Genomic DNA, 13,010 nt, shown 5'->3' on the forward strand with positions numbered 1-13,010 from the left:
GTCTCTTGGTGATCAGAAAGTGGAAGGGTTATCTTTCAGCAGTATTGAGTTTATATTTCCTAACCTAAACAGGTGTTTGTGGTGTTTGAAAACTGAAATAATTGAAAAAAGTAAGGGGATATTTCAAGTTGGATATTAACTTTGGGCATTGTTCTCATTGAGGAGCATGAGAACTTGGGTAATCTAAGTTGGTTGAGTGGAAAACAGGGCCAGCACCGCACGACATTCATGGGGCAGCGATATATGTGTTGTTCAGTGTGGTTTGACTCCTTGCATGAGATTGGCTTCATGGTCAGGGTGATGCAGCAAAAGCAACATGTGTTTCAAAGACTAATTTGGGATCCGGGTATTGGTTAGAGTAAGTGTATTGTTGCAGAGTTGATATTGCTTGAGGACAAGCAATTTTGGGGAGGGCAAAACTATAATGTCCCCTTCCTAAGGCAAGTGTGATCTACCAAGATTAGCCTATTGACAGGAGTCCCCATAGGCTAATACAGTGGATAGGGGACTTACACAGTGGGACAAGAGGCTTTAGGGAGGCATGAGTCATTTTTGGGGTCTTGAGCCAATTTCCTATTTTTTTAGGAAGGGCTCCTATTTTTTTGGGAGTGATTGTTAGTTCACTCGGAGCTTGGGGAAGCATAGTTGGTCACATTGGAGACATCCATAGTTGTTTTGGGACTATCTCCTTGATTTTAGGGAGGTTCCTATTTTTAAGGAGCAGACTAGCAGTCACCAATGGAGCCGCTAGGATGACGGGAGGATTGACAGGAAGCCAGTGGTGTGAGTTTCAATGTTTAGGGATGATCCCTTAGCCTTGGAGGATTCCTAGATTTTAGGGGAAACTGACAGTTGGAGTTCTACGCCCAGTCATCACCCCAAGTACCAATGCCATCATCAATTTCAATTTCGAGGTGATTGGGTGTGTTTTTAGGGAGTAAATTGAATATTTAAATCAGGACTTAAATATGTCCATTTTTAAATAAGTTATTATATTATTATAATAAATAAAAGAAGTGGACCCCCTTGGAATAATGGATACCTAGAGACATAACTTTGTCTCTTTAAAAAAGAACTTAAAATAATAAAGGGGGACCACCTAGTGGCATGACCCCTAGGACTCTTAAAAGTTGTTTTTAAAACAACTTAATATAAAAGGAAAGAAGACTTTCTAATAATTTAAAAGGGGACCTTCATGAAGGGATTCGAATGCTTAGAGAGGGGAGCAACTTATAAAGTAAATGGAATGGAATCTTTCCAAAGATGCTTTTGGAACCCTAAAAAGGGTATGGCCAAGGAAAGATTAGAATAAAAAGCAACATTTGGTGATAAAATTTGGCATTCTTTAACTCATTTTTACAGCAGTATTTGGGTTTTGAGCTCTGAGTAGGAGTTTGTGCAGCAGATCAGACCTTTTGAGAACGAAATCTCTCAAAAGAGTTGATGCCTACAAGTGTGTAAGATCATCCAAGGGTATCTTAGCAAACAAATTCAGCATTTTCAGCATTTGTGAGGGTAAGAAATAGTGGATCAGACTGATAGGAGGGCAGTTTGGGGGTAGTCAATTGCAGATCTGAGTAAATTGGAAGCCTCACAGTAGGCCTACAGCAGTCTACAACAACAAATCAACCCAACCATATCATTTATGGCTATTATTGAAGCCATTCAGCTGGAGTTGGGGTTTTGAGAATACATTTCAGTTCAAAAAGCAGTGAATTTAAGTTCTGATGTAAAAATCAGACTGTGTGTGTGTAGTTGTACCCTAAAGACAAGCTAATTGGCACTCTTGGAATGCATCAGATTTCCAGATTTTGAGCAGTTGTGCACGGGCATGTTTTAGAAGATTGAAGTTAATAAAAATCAGTCAATTAATTTCAATAGTAATTTCTTTAATTCTGAGTTCTATGTAGTTGTAAAATTTCTTGAATTTTCATATTCCATTGCAAGCATCAGCAAAATCCCAAAAACTTCTTTATTGCATTCTCTTCTTTGCAAAACGTCAAAAACCCAAAAAGAAATCAGAAAAAAAAACAGAAAACCAAAAACTTTTTCCAAAAATCAGAGTTTGCAAATTAGCAGTTGGGGTGGTATATTACATTTGGTTTGCCAACTTATTACCCAGAGAGTACTTTGCTACTATGGGCAAAACAAACTGAATGTTTTGAAACCAAAGAAACAATGTATCTCATTAAGAATGTGATGAGCATGCAAACTTCCCAACTGTTACAAGTGCAGTTGTCGTTGCACCAAAAGATCGACCTATTAATGGCAAATGCTCGATACAACCACTATACTTATAAAATTCACAGGAGGCGATTAAGCCATGTCACAAACCCGAGCGTTGTGCTGCACAACACAAGGAGACCAAGGGCGCACACCTTGCAACAATCCCCCCCAGCGCAAGCGAGGGGTTTGAACCTGTGACCAAGCTCTGATACCACTTGTTACAAGTGTAAGTTGTCGTTGCACCAAAAGATCGACCTGTTAATGCCCAATACAACCACTAGACTTATAAAATCCACAGGAAGCAATTAAGCCATGTCACAAACCCGAGCGTAGTGCTAGACAACACAAGGAGACCAAGGGCGCACACCTTGCAACACCAACTACAATATACACCTCCCACAACTTACTACAGGATTATTCCCCATTAACTGATCTATGTGACAACCCAAACTCCTCAAATGTTACTTGCATAAGCAGAGATTATTCACCTCTAGATCTTGTGGGCCACATTACAACTAAATCACCGAAAAGAAATGGGTCATGGATAGAGGTGAAAACTACTATTAGTATAAATCACATGACAAAGAACCAACCCCCTTCACTACAACCATTGTAAAGGAAGCAATCAAAGATCTAATGAGGAGAATGCTCAAGACAAAGTGCACATGGATGGTGATCCTAGCTGTTCCTTAAGGACATAAGATTGCTTTCCACTATCCAAGGTCAATCTCAGGTTTCCAAAGGATCCTCTCATAATGGGGCCTACCAAAGAACAATAGATGGAAGTGCAGACCTGTAACTTGTTGCCTTTTTAGATAAGTTTATGCAAGCTTATTGCTCCTGAAATCATTTCCAACCTTAAAATGTATACTCTAGGTTATAAACGGTTAAGTATGGTGTACCCAGACTGAAAATTTTCAACTAAAACTATAAGCGTTGTTTGGCACATGCTAATCGTTTGTTTTGTCACAAGCAGACTTAATTTCTGTTGTTTGGCACAGTCCATCTCAGTACACTACAAAAATTCAATGCTTGTAAGAATGTAGACCATAACAAAAGAATACTTTATTATGCAGGCTTGGTATATAAAAGTACTTGGATCTATTCTCAATGAGAATCAATTAGAAAGAATAAAATTCTATAAATGTCCATAAACAGCCACAAAGGTCAATGAGACCCAAGTTTACAATCAATTTGAATAACACAAAATGAGTCCCTAAAGCATCTCCACCTTATGAAAATTTAACAAGACTGGACTTGCAATGAAAATTTGGCTATAAAGGAAATAGACAATACATACTGCAAGACAATTATATTAAGTGTGGTGTCTTAAAGAGATCAACATGGTGACTGAACACTTCCACAAAACAAAGAGAAAAATAAACTGGACAAATATTTGTGCAGACACAAAGATAGCAAGACAAGTACGAGCCAGAACAAATTTACTTTAAGGTTTATAGAAAAATTGAAGGCTTGAGGTAAAATGATATTTAAATTTAAGTTATCATGTGATATCAAGTACTTTAAAGCCACTTTTAGTCAATAGAATCTCAATCGTAAACTTCACACATACTAGAGGCTTAAAACATGGAGAGATCTTCTAGTACCTTCGAGCAAAAGGCCGCCTCAAAAGTACTCGTGGAGAATATTTCTTTTGCTTTTTGCGCCTATACTTCTCCTGCACATGAAATAACTATTCACCGTGAGAAATGACATCAATTAATAATTCAAGTATAGATCATCCAGCAACGAGTTTGTAGCAGACTAAACCTGGGAAAATGCAGTTTTGTTCTGGAATGTTGAACTGTTTTCTATAAGTGCTTCAACTATTCGATCACCAGATATACCTTCACTGCAACCAATTTAGCAACAATGTTTATTTCTTTGAAAATATTGAAAATGAAAAGGTATATCTTTCTTGTGTTTAGTTAGAAACATCATAGAAGTGAATTTAGGAGGATTACAAATTCAAGTACCACATTCTGTGTGATCACATAAATGAAAGAGAGATTACTGCATAAAAATGTGTAATGTCGCCTTCTTGGTTTAGGCCTGTTGTTAACCATAATTAAGCTATCCTGACATACTTATGACTTAATTAAATTGATTAGGGGACAAAACTATCTTAACATGAATCCAATTGGCGAAGACATAATCTTTTTCTTGATATTGAATTGATAATTCAATCTGATTTATAATCTCAAATTTATTTGTTAATTCAAATTACTATTTCTATATATTTATATATATATATTTATTTTCAGATAGTTTTATACTGTATGTTTTACTGCAGCGTAGTTCTTATAAAATATTACACTCCCATATCCTAAAATACTAAGCATTAGTCTTTCTAATAGCTGTAATGACAGAAAGATCTGACATGTGTCAGATCTGGTCTGCCACTGTATGTGGAATTAGTATGAATGCCTTACTAATTATAGTCTACATTAGTATTACCATTAAATATTACTATTAAATCCTGCATAAAGAATATTATCAGGTTGTATATATTAAGCACATCTCTGTGCATGCCGCCAAGGACCAAGATGTTACTGTCTGGAGCTTAATAACAGTTCTTATCTGATCTGGACAATTTGCAGACTATTAATCTCTCCTCCTTGATCGATAATTGATGCTGATTGATACTGATATTTTCTGAAGATATGTTTTGCTAATTTCTGATCGATATGGTATCCCCCCTTGGTTATTTGCGTCATATGTCTTCTTATATTTTGAGAAAGGGAACCAAAGATCGTGTCTTATGACCATTCATTATCCCTTCACCTTCCCATTATGATTATCGACTATATCTCATCTTTCCAAACGAACGATTGCTGTTCACTTATCATGCCTGTTTAATTTAATTGAACCATCCTCCAATTAGTGTTTGCTAATGATTGATTAATCTTCCTTAACAAATCAATACTCAATGCTTTACTTAGTTGCAAATCCTCCACTTTGACTTAATCGTCAACATATCGTTCTTTGATATACAAATTGGTACTGAACACAATGGGAATGGTCATTACCAACGTTGTCTCCATCACCTGCCACTGAGTTACAATAATCTTTATTATCGTTATCTGTAATAGCTACAATTACAATGCTTTCATTTTGCCGATGATATTTGTAATCGGTTGTAATATAGATGCTCAGCTTAATGCCCTTTCTAGAGTTCTATAAATATTTGCTATTAAATTAATAATTAACATTATTATTAATATTTGTCATTACACTAACAACCAAAAGTTTGCATGAATCAGAGACTAAATATATATTATCTTTTGTCATCAGCAAATTGGTTCAATAATAATTGAATTAATAATATTGGTAGAAATTGAACAATTATCATTCGATAAATATGAAATTAATAAATATAAATTATATATTAAATCTTGTTTATTATTATTAAGCTTTTATTTAGTTCATTCTATATATATATATATATATTATTTATTATTAAATTTTATTTTAGAGCAGGCATTATCATGTTTTGATTGTTTAGATGGGGTCATCACAAAATGCTCGATGGTTTGAAAGGTTGCAACATATCACAATCTTCTGACTCGTAAAAAACTGTTGATAAAAGCAAACTGGCTTCCATCATGTCATCCAAGACTTCAAGGAACAATGAGCACTAAGAAGCCTTAACAAGCAAGAGAGGTCTTCAAAGTGTTGTATAACGCAAGCACTCTGAGCATACCAATCCCACAAGCTTCTTCACAAACTACAAATTGAACTGTTCTTCAATTAGCCAATCTTATTTCATGGTTATTTTTAATTAGAAATACTTGCTCCCTCAATTCCTCCCTTTATTATCAGTTCATCTAACGTTTGTCTGGTCATCAAGCTGTCAATCTTTCCTATCATACACACATGCAGACACACACACTCATGCATGCATCTTGACTATCGGTTGTTGTTTGTCCTCTCGGGTGAATACTTAAAGCAGGAAGTACGTAATGCAAAACAATGCCATAGATATCAGACAAGTATCAGATATGTTATTCTATTCATAATTCGTGTGTCCTTTACAAGTTACAATGAGGAGTATATAAAGATACCGAGGGGGTGCGGGCGCCAACTGCCGCATCGCAACTGCCACCCCTCGGGTGCCAACTAACAAACCCAATTTACGACTTAATTAACTATTCGTATTCCCGTATACAATAATGCGGCTAGCATCATCCCCCCCAAAAAGAAAAGTCGTCTCCAGGCGACTTACAACAAAATGGAGAATACATGGAGCTCGCAAAATCCAAAAGAAGAAAAAAAACTAAGGAAGTGCAGAAGGCGTCCCTGATGAAGAAGGCGCCGGTGGTGGTGTAGCAGTGGACGCCAAGTGCCCCCGGAGCTCATACACCTGCTCCGTCCTCCTCTTGAGATCCCGTTCCGCGACCATCTGTCGCTCCATAGCAGTCTTTACCATGTAGGCTGCCTCGAGCACCTCCTTATCCTTCTTGTCCACATTTCCCAGGGCACTGACCAACCGAGTCTCCAACAACTCCCTCGAGGCCCTCTCCTCCTCCAACTATGTCAGCAAGGCGGACTTCTCTGCTACTAAGATGTCCACCGTTGCCTGGTTCTGTGCCATGGTAGCCTCGAGCTCGTGGAACCTGGTAGCCAGCTCCTCCCGAGCTGTGACTGCTGCCACCCTCAAAGCCTCAACTGTAGTTGCCATCTGTTGTGACCTCCGAAGCTCCAGATAACCTTCCCGGAAAGCCTGCTCTACCTCTCTCACCAACGACTGCATCCGGGTCTCGCCAACCCCCTCAGTGAGGCGCCAAGCCTCCAGCATCGTCAGGCTCTCCGTGTCTGGCCACCCGGCACGCTCAAAACACCTCTCAAACTCAGCTCGGCATCCCGTGCGGGCAAAGGTCAACAACCCTTCCATCCGCTCAACCATGGTCGCATCGGCCTGGAGCGTGGCAGATGACACAAGCCGCTGTGCTCCCAAAGTCATCTCAGTAATAAACTGCTCCAACTCTGCACCCTGCTGACTTCCCACTGGCACCTCCTCTGCTCTGTACGGACTGGTTACTACCACCGTCGGGGGTGAAGCAACCCTCTGAACTGCCCTATTGCTCGGGGAACTCCCTTCCTCGAGATCAATGACATCCAAGGAATACGCGGTCCGCCCTGGGGATAGAGTGGCCTCTCCCGGTGCCATGGGTGCCATCTGGTAATGGCTCAACCAGCTAGTGAGGTCATCATGAAGAGTGCCTGCTGTCGTCATTGCCTCCTGCATATATCCAGGTAACCCTGGCACAGCCTGTCCTGCCACATCCGGTACTTCGTGCACCATGGAAGCCTCTGCACTTGCCAAGGTCTCCCCCCGTGGTGGTGTCATGGCTATCGTCGCCCGAGGCTGCCCGAAACTAGGAACTGGTACCATGGTAACTACACTCACTGTCCCGAAGGACCGCGACACCACCAACTGACAAGTCTCTGGTAAGCGGGCTGGTGTAAAGTGGACTTGCACCTCTGATGCTACAGTAGACCCTACTGTACCTGCAGACTCCACTACCCCTTCTTCAGGCAACTGGTTGCCCCTTCTCCCTGTCAGTCGGAAACTCCCCCCGCTTACCTGGGAGGTGTCTGCGGATTCCTCCCTGCCACTGTCTGCATCCTCAGCCTCAGACTCTTCTGTGTCGGACTCCGTATCGGACATGGCGGCCTTCTTTCGTTTTGTGCCCAAACATGCCTCCGTGCCATGTGCCAAGACGTCTAAGTGTGACCAGTAGAATATGGGCGGCTGGTCTGGTGCAACACGGCCCTGTGGCTCCAATGGCTGTGAGCCAGGGGTGATCTGTGTGCGGACTGCGTCCAGGAATAATCCAATGGCATGATGCGGCATGTAGAATTTCTTGTATTGCAGCGTCATGAACTCGTCCATCCTATCCGCCAATAGTGATGCCCAATCATATACCACTCCATTGTGCAACCCGTTCATCAGTACTATCTGTGCAATGGCTATGTCCGACGCACGGGTGGCACCTATGAGGCGACTCTTCACCACCGACAACAGGCATCGCCATACTCCCTTGGCGAAAAATTGTTTCTTCACTCCCCGACTCTTGCCTGCACTCTTGAGGCTATCTTTCTCGGCCTAGGTAAGGTTATCACGCAACACCAGCTGGAGCAGTGTAGCACGATTCTCGAGGGATATTTTCTGGGAGGTGTCTATCTTCTTTCCTTTTATCCCTGGTATGCCAAATACCCTAGTGAACTCGCCTGCCGTGAATGACACTGTTATCCTTTGATGTTGATAATCAAATACCGACTGGTGGCGATGTCTGCCATAGGTGCCAATCATGGCACGCAAAACCACCTCAAAGTCTTTTATCGAAAAAACTGGCATCTGGACCGCCCAGTGTACTTGTGCCTGGCAAAGGCTCTTCTTTATTAAATCATCCGGAGGTGTCTTTGCCCACCAGTTCCGACAATCGATTCCATTCAAACCCTCGAACATAGCATTATCTGCCGTTATGTCATCTTTGTCCTTTGTCGCCAAGGGTTTGGGACGATGCCTCTTGCTTTCTTGACTGGTGCTCATATCGAGACTACCTGCAATGCGCACCCCAGATGGTAGAATCCGTTTGCTTGTGTCTGCACTGGTTCCTTTTTGCCCTCCCTGCAACTTGTCTTCTAATGGCTACAACCACTTTCGCCAATCTGCCTTGTTCCTGTTTGTGTCCATTAGTACAGATTACTTCTTCAATTCCGCTTTTATAACCCCGTTTGTTTTGTTTTTTTCCAAAATAAAAAAAAACCGTCTGCCCATAATCGGCACAAACTCGTGCAGCTTGGTGCGTGCGGGCTTGTGCCGGCTGCGGCTGCGCGATTGTGCGTCTCTGTGCGGCTACGCGCTATGGCTGTGCGGCTGGCGCTGTGCGGCTGCGGGTTGCACGTTGTGCGACTGCGAGCTGTGCTCTGTGCGGTTGTCGGTTGCGCGCTATGCGGCTGCAAGCTGCGCTCTGTGCGGCTACGGGCGGAGGCTGTGCGGCTGCGCGTGGAGGCTACGGGAGTGTGCGGCTTCGGCGTTGTGCGGGCTGTGGAAGTGTTCGGCACAGGCGGGGTTTTATTGGCGGTGGGCGGTGTGTAGTTGGTGGTTGGCGTGTGGTGTGTGCAGTGACCACCGCACGGTGGCATCCACCGCACGGTGGTGTCACCGTCGGTGGTTCCACCATACGGTGGGCCCACTTTTCCTTTTTTTTTTTTTTTTTTTTTTTAATCATTCGTCATGGTCCGGGCTCCCTCCATTCGTGGTAGATTTTTAATTTCGACTCGTTGACAGCATCTGGTATCTCTTCCCCGTCCAGCGTCCACAACTTAATTGCCCCGTTGGTATTGACCTCGCGTGCCTTGAATGGTCCTAGCCAACACACTTTGAATTTCCCAGGTTTAATTTCGTTCCTTCCGTTGAATTTCAATACCAACTGTCCAGGAGTAAACTTCATTCGCCGGAGATGCTTGTCGTGCCAAACCTTTCGTCTTTGCTGGGCCGTCTTTGTCGCCCATTGAGCCATCATCCTTTGTTCATCCAATTTGTTCAAAGCATACAGTCTCTCCCTCAGGCTTTCCATGTCGCCAAGTCGATTATCGATGGCGATCCGGAGGCTCGGCACCATGAATTCAACTGGCACCACAGCTTCTTGTCCATACATTAGCTGGAAGGGAGTCTGTCCAGTAGTTACCTTGTAAGTTGTTCGGTATGCCCAAAGTACTGATGGTAGGCGCTCCTCCCAGTCGTCCTTCTCCACTCCGCAAGACTTATATATCACCGACATTATTATTTTATTGGTCGCCTCAGCCTGCCCGTTCGCCCGTGGATAGTAGGGGCTTGATAAGGAGTGGAAGATTTTAAACTCCGTTGTTAACAGTCGGATTATGTGATTTACAAAATGGCCTCCTCTGTCACTCGTCAGTTGGATTGGAATCCCATACCGCGTAATGATGTGTTCATAGATGAATTTTGTTGTGTTGACCGCCGAATTGTCGGGTAAGGCCCGTGCCTCCACCCACTTGGTCAAGTATTCTATTGCCACTACAATGTATCTGCATCGTTAAGCTCTACTTGGTTTTAATGGTTTGACGAAATCCAATCCCCATCTCTCAAACAGTTCCTGGGCATTCGATGGGTTGAGGGGCATAAAATCTCTTTTTAATGGTCGTCCGGCCCGTTGGCATGTATCACAGCTTGTTACCCACTCCCTAGCGTCATTATGTAGTGTCGGCCACCACAGTCCTGCCAACAGAACTTTCCTCGCCGTGGTGTCGGGCCCCATGTGTCCCCCTGCAGGCCCTTCATGTGCTTCTCTTAAGACACCCGGGATTTCCTCTTCTAGGACGCATCGCCGTAGGATCTGATTGGGCCCCATTTTATACAATAATGAGTTGGAATGTCCTGCTCCTCAGTACCAGTTTCCTTCTTTCTCCTGGTGGCATCTCACTCGGGAACTGTGATGTTGACAAATATTCCCCCACGCTTACGTACCAGGCCGGGAGAACCGCGATGCGAAATAAGTGAGCGTCTGGAAAATCTTCGTTCACTCCTTCGGCTAGTTCTCCTGACTGGATTCTCGACAGCTGGTCAGCTATCACATGGCTCTTCCCAGGTCTTACTATAATGTTGAATGTAAATTCTTGCAGCAATAGCAGCCATCGGCTAATTCGTCCTTGGATAATTGGCTTGTTTACCAGATACATTAAAGCCTGGTGGTCCACGTAAAATGTGAACGGGGTGGCGAGCAAGTAATGTCGAAATTTCTGGACGGAGTACACCATCCCGAGGGCTTCCCTTTCTGTGGTGCTATAATTTTTCTCTGCCTTCAACAGGAGTCTGCTTGCAAAGTAGACCGGGTGATCTAGCCCGTGGTCGCCAACCTGCGCCAGTGTGGCCCCTATGGCAAAGTTGGATGCGTCAACGTGTACGTGGAACTCTTTGTCCCAGTCAGGATATGTTAGGATTGGCGCACCCACCAACCGTGACTTCAGTTCTTGGAAGGCCTCCTCCTAAGCCATCCCCCATATATATCGTTCACCTTTCCTTGTCAGCTTGTCCAAAGGGCAGAATACTCGAGCAAAATTTTTGATAAATCGCTTGTAATACCCTATGTGTCCTAGGAAGGATTTGACTCCCGTGACATCTATGGGTGCCTCCATTTCTACTATCACCCGAATCTTATCTGGGTCAGTCTTGAGTCCAGCCTTACACACTATGTGTCCTAACAGCTTCCCTTGAGGCACCATGAATCTGCATTTTTTGGGGTTGACTGCTAGGCGAGCTCGCCTGCATCTCTCCATGCATTCGCCCAGTGCGGCCAAATGTGTATTTTGGTTACTGTAGATGGACCAGTCGTCCAGGAACGCCCTGAAGTTCCCTATTGACATCTTTTCAAATATGTGAAGGATTATTCGTTGGAAGGTTGCTGGTGCGTTGCATAATCCGAACGGCATTCGATTATACGCATACACACCATCCTCCACTATGAAGGTAGTTTTTAATTTGTCTTCGTCGGCGATGGATATCTGGTTATACCCAGAAAATCCATCCATGAATGAATAAATTTCATGACCGGCCACTTCCTCCAAGATGCTATCCGTAAATGGTATTGGAAACGGGTCTTTTATGGTGACCGCATTAAGGCATCTGAAATCCACGCAGATTCGTATCTGGTTTGCGTCCTTTTTAAGGGATATCACTATGGGCGATACCCACTCGCTGGTCTGCACTTTAAAAATAATCCCGGCTTCAAGCATACACTCAATTTCATCATTCACTCTTGCCGCATAGTTTTTATTCATTCTGTATGGCCTCTTCCACACAGGTACGGCCCCAGGTACGAGTGAAATTTTGTGTACGCATAGTTCTGGCGGCACCCCTTTGAGGTCCTTATACGTCCAAGCGAATACATCCTTGTATTCCATGAATATTTAAACGCAGCGGCTTTCAGGACTGGGTTCCAATCGTCGCCAACCAGGATGTTTCTTGGCTCTGCTTCCGTGCCGAGGTTTGTAGGTTTTACGGATTCTTCATACCGGATTGGTTTTGTCATGTCAAACCTGTGTGCTGGTACTTTGTTGACTGGGGCATCCCCTTCGGTGTATTCCCCGTACGCCGGCGGAAATTCGTTCTCGTCACGATCCTCCTCTACCTGCAACATGTTGCACCCATACAGCAACTCGTAGTCCTCCATTTGCCAGTGAAAAAGCCCATTAAGGGAATCAGTCTCGTCCTCAGAACATCCTTGGATTCCGAGAACGCCTTCCTCGTTCGGTTCCCTTCCGTACTTTCCTCCGTCAACTCCACCTTCGACGTCTGATTCCAACTCTGACGCGAGTTCTTCACTCACAAGTTGTGTCTTCAAGTCGATAATAAATTTTCTCCCAGCTTTTTCCATTGACAACGTGTTACACTTCAAGTTGTGATTTACTCTAGCTGCCACCAACCACCCTCTGCCCAGAATGGCGTCGTATCCTTTCTTGGCTAGCGGAATCACCACGAAGTCGAGGACAAATGGTTGTGTCCCGATGGTCACTTGTTGCGCCATGAGCATTCCAAGGGGTTTGATACCATGTTGATCCGCTCCCAGTAAGTTAAAGGTTGACGGCCATAGTGTTGGTTTGCCAAGCTGCTTCCAGGTTTCTTCCGGAAGCACATTCACTCCGGACCCGCCGTCGACGATAGTGTCAATCAGGATGGTTCCCAATATTCCCATTTCTACCACCGCTGGGTGTCGGCCACTGTATAGTGTCAAGACCAATGGGTCTGTAGGTGGTAT

The 13,010-nt window shown here is 43.7% G+C and overlaps 1 protein-coding gene across 2 annotated transcripts in view; it reads right to left on the reverse strand.

The window, feature by feature from the left end:
* The window catches only part of LOC131061502 (uncharacterized), a 267,609-nt gene that overhangs the window by 216,781 nt on the left and 37,818 nt on the right, over nt 1-13,010 (reverse strand). For both annotated transcript variants that reach the window (XR_009358652.1, XM_057995217.2), the window contains exons 4-5: nt 3,997-4,078; nt 3,834-3,904 (exon numbers count right to left, since the gene is read on the reverse strand). Coding sequence is in view for 1 of the 2 variants with exons in the window: in XM_057995217.2 (XP_057851200.2) it covers nt 3,834-3,904; nt 3,997-4,078 (153 nt within the window). In the remaining variant the exon portion in view is untranslated. The remainder of the gene's footprint in view (nt 1-3,833; nt 3,905-3,996; nt 4,079-13,010) is intronic.

This window comes from Cryptomeria japonica, chromosome 8 (genome assembly GCF_030272615.1).
Source record: "Cryptomeria japonica chromosome 8, Sugi_1.0, whole genome shotgun sequence".
NCBI classification, from domain to species: Eukaryota; Viridiplantae; Streptophyta; class Pinopsida; order Cupressales; family Cupressaceae; genus Cryptomeria; species Cryptomeria japonica.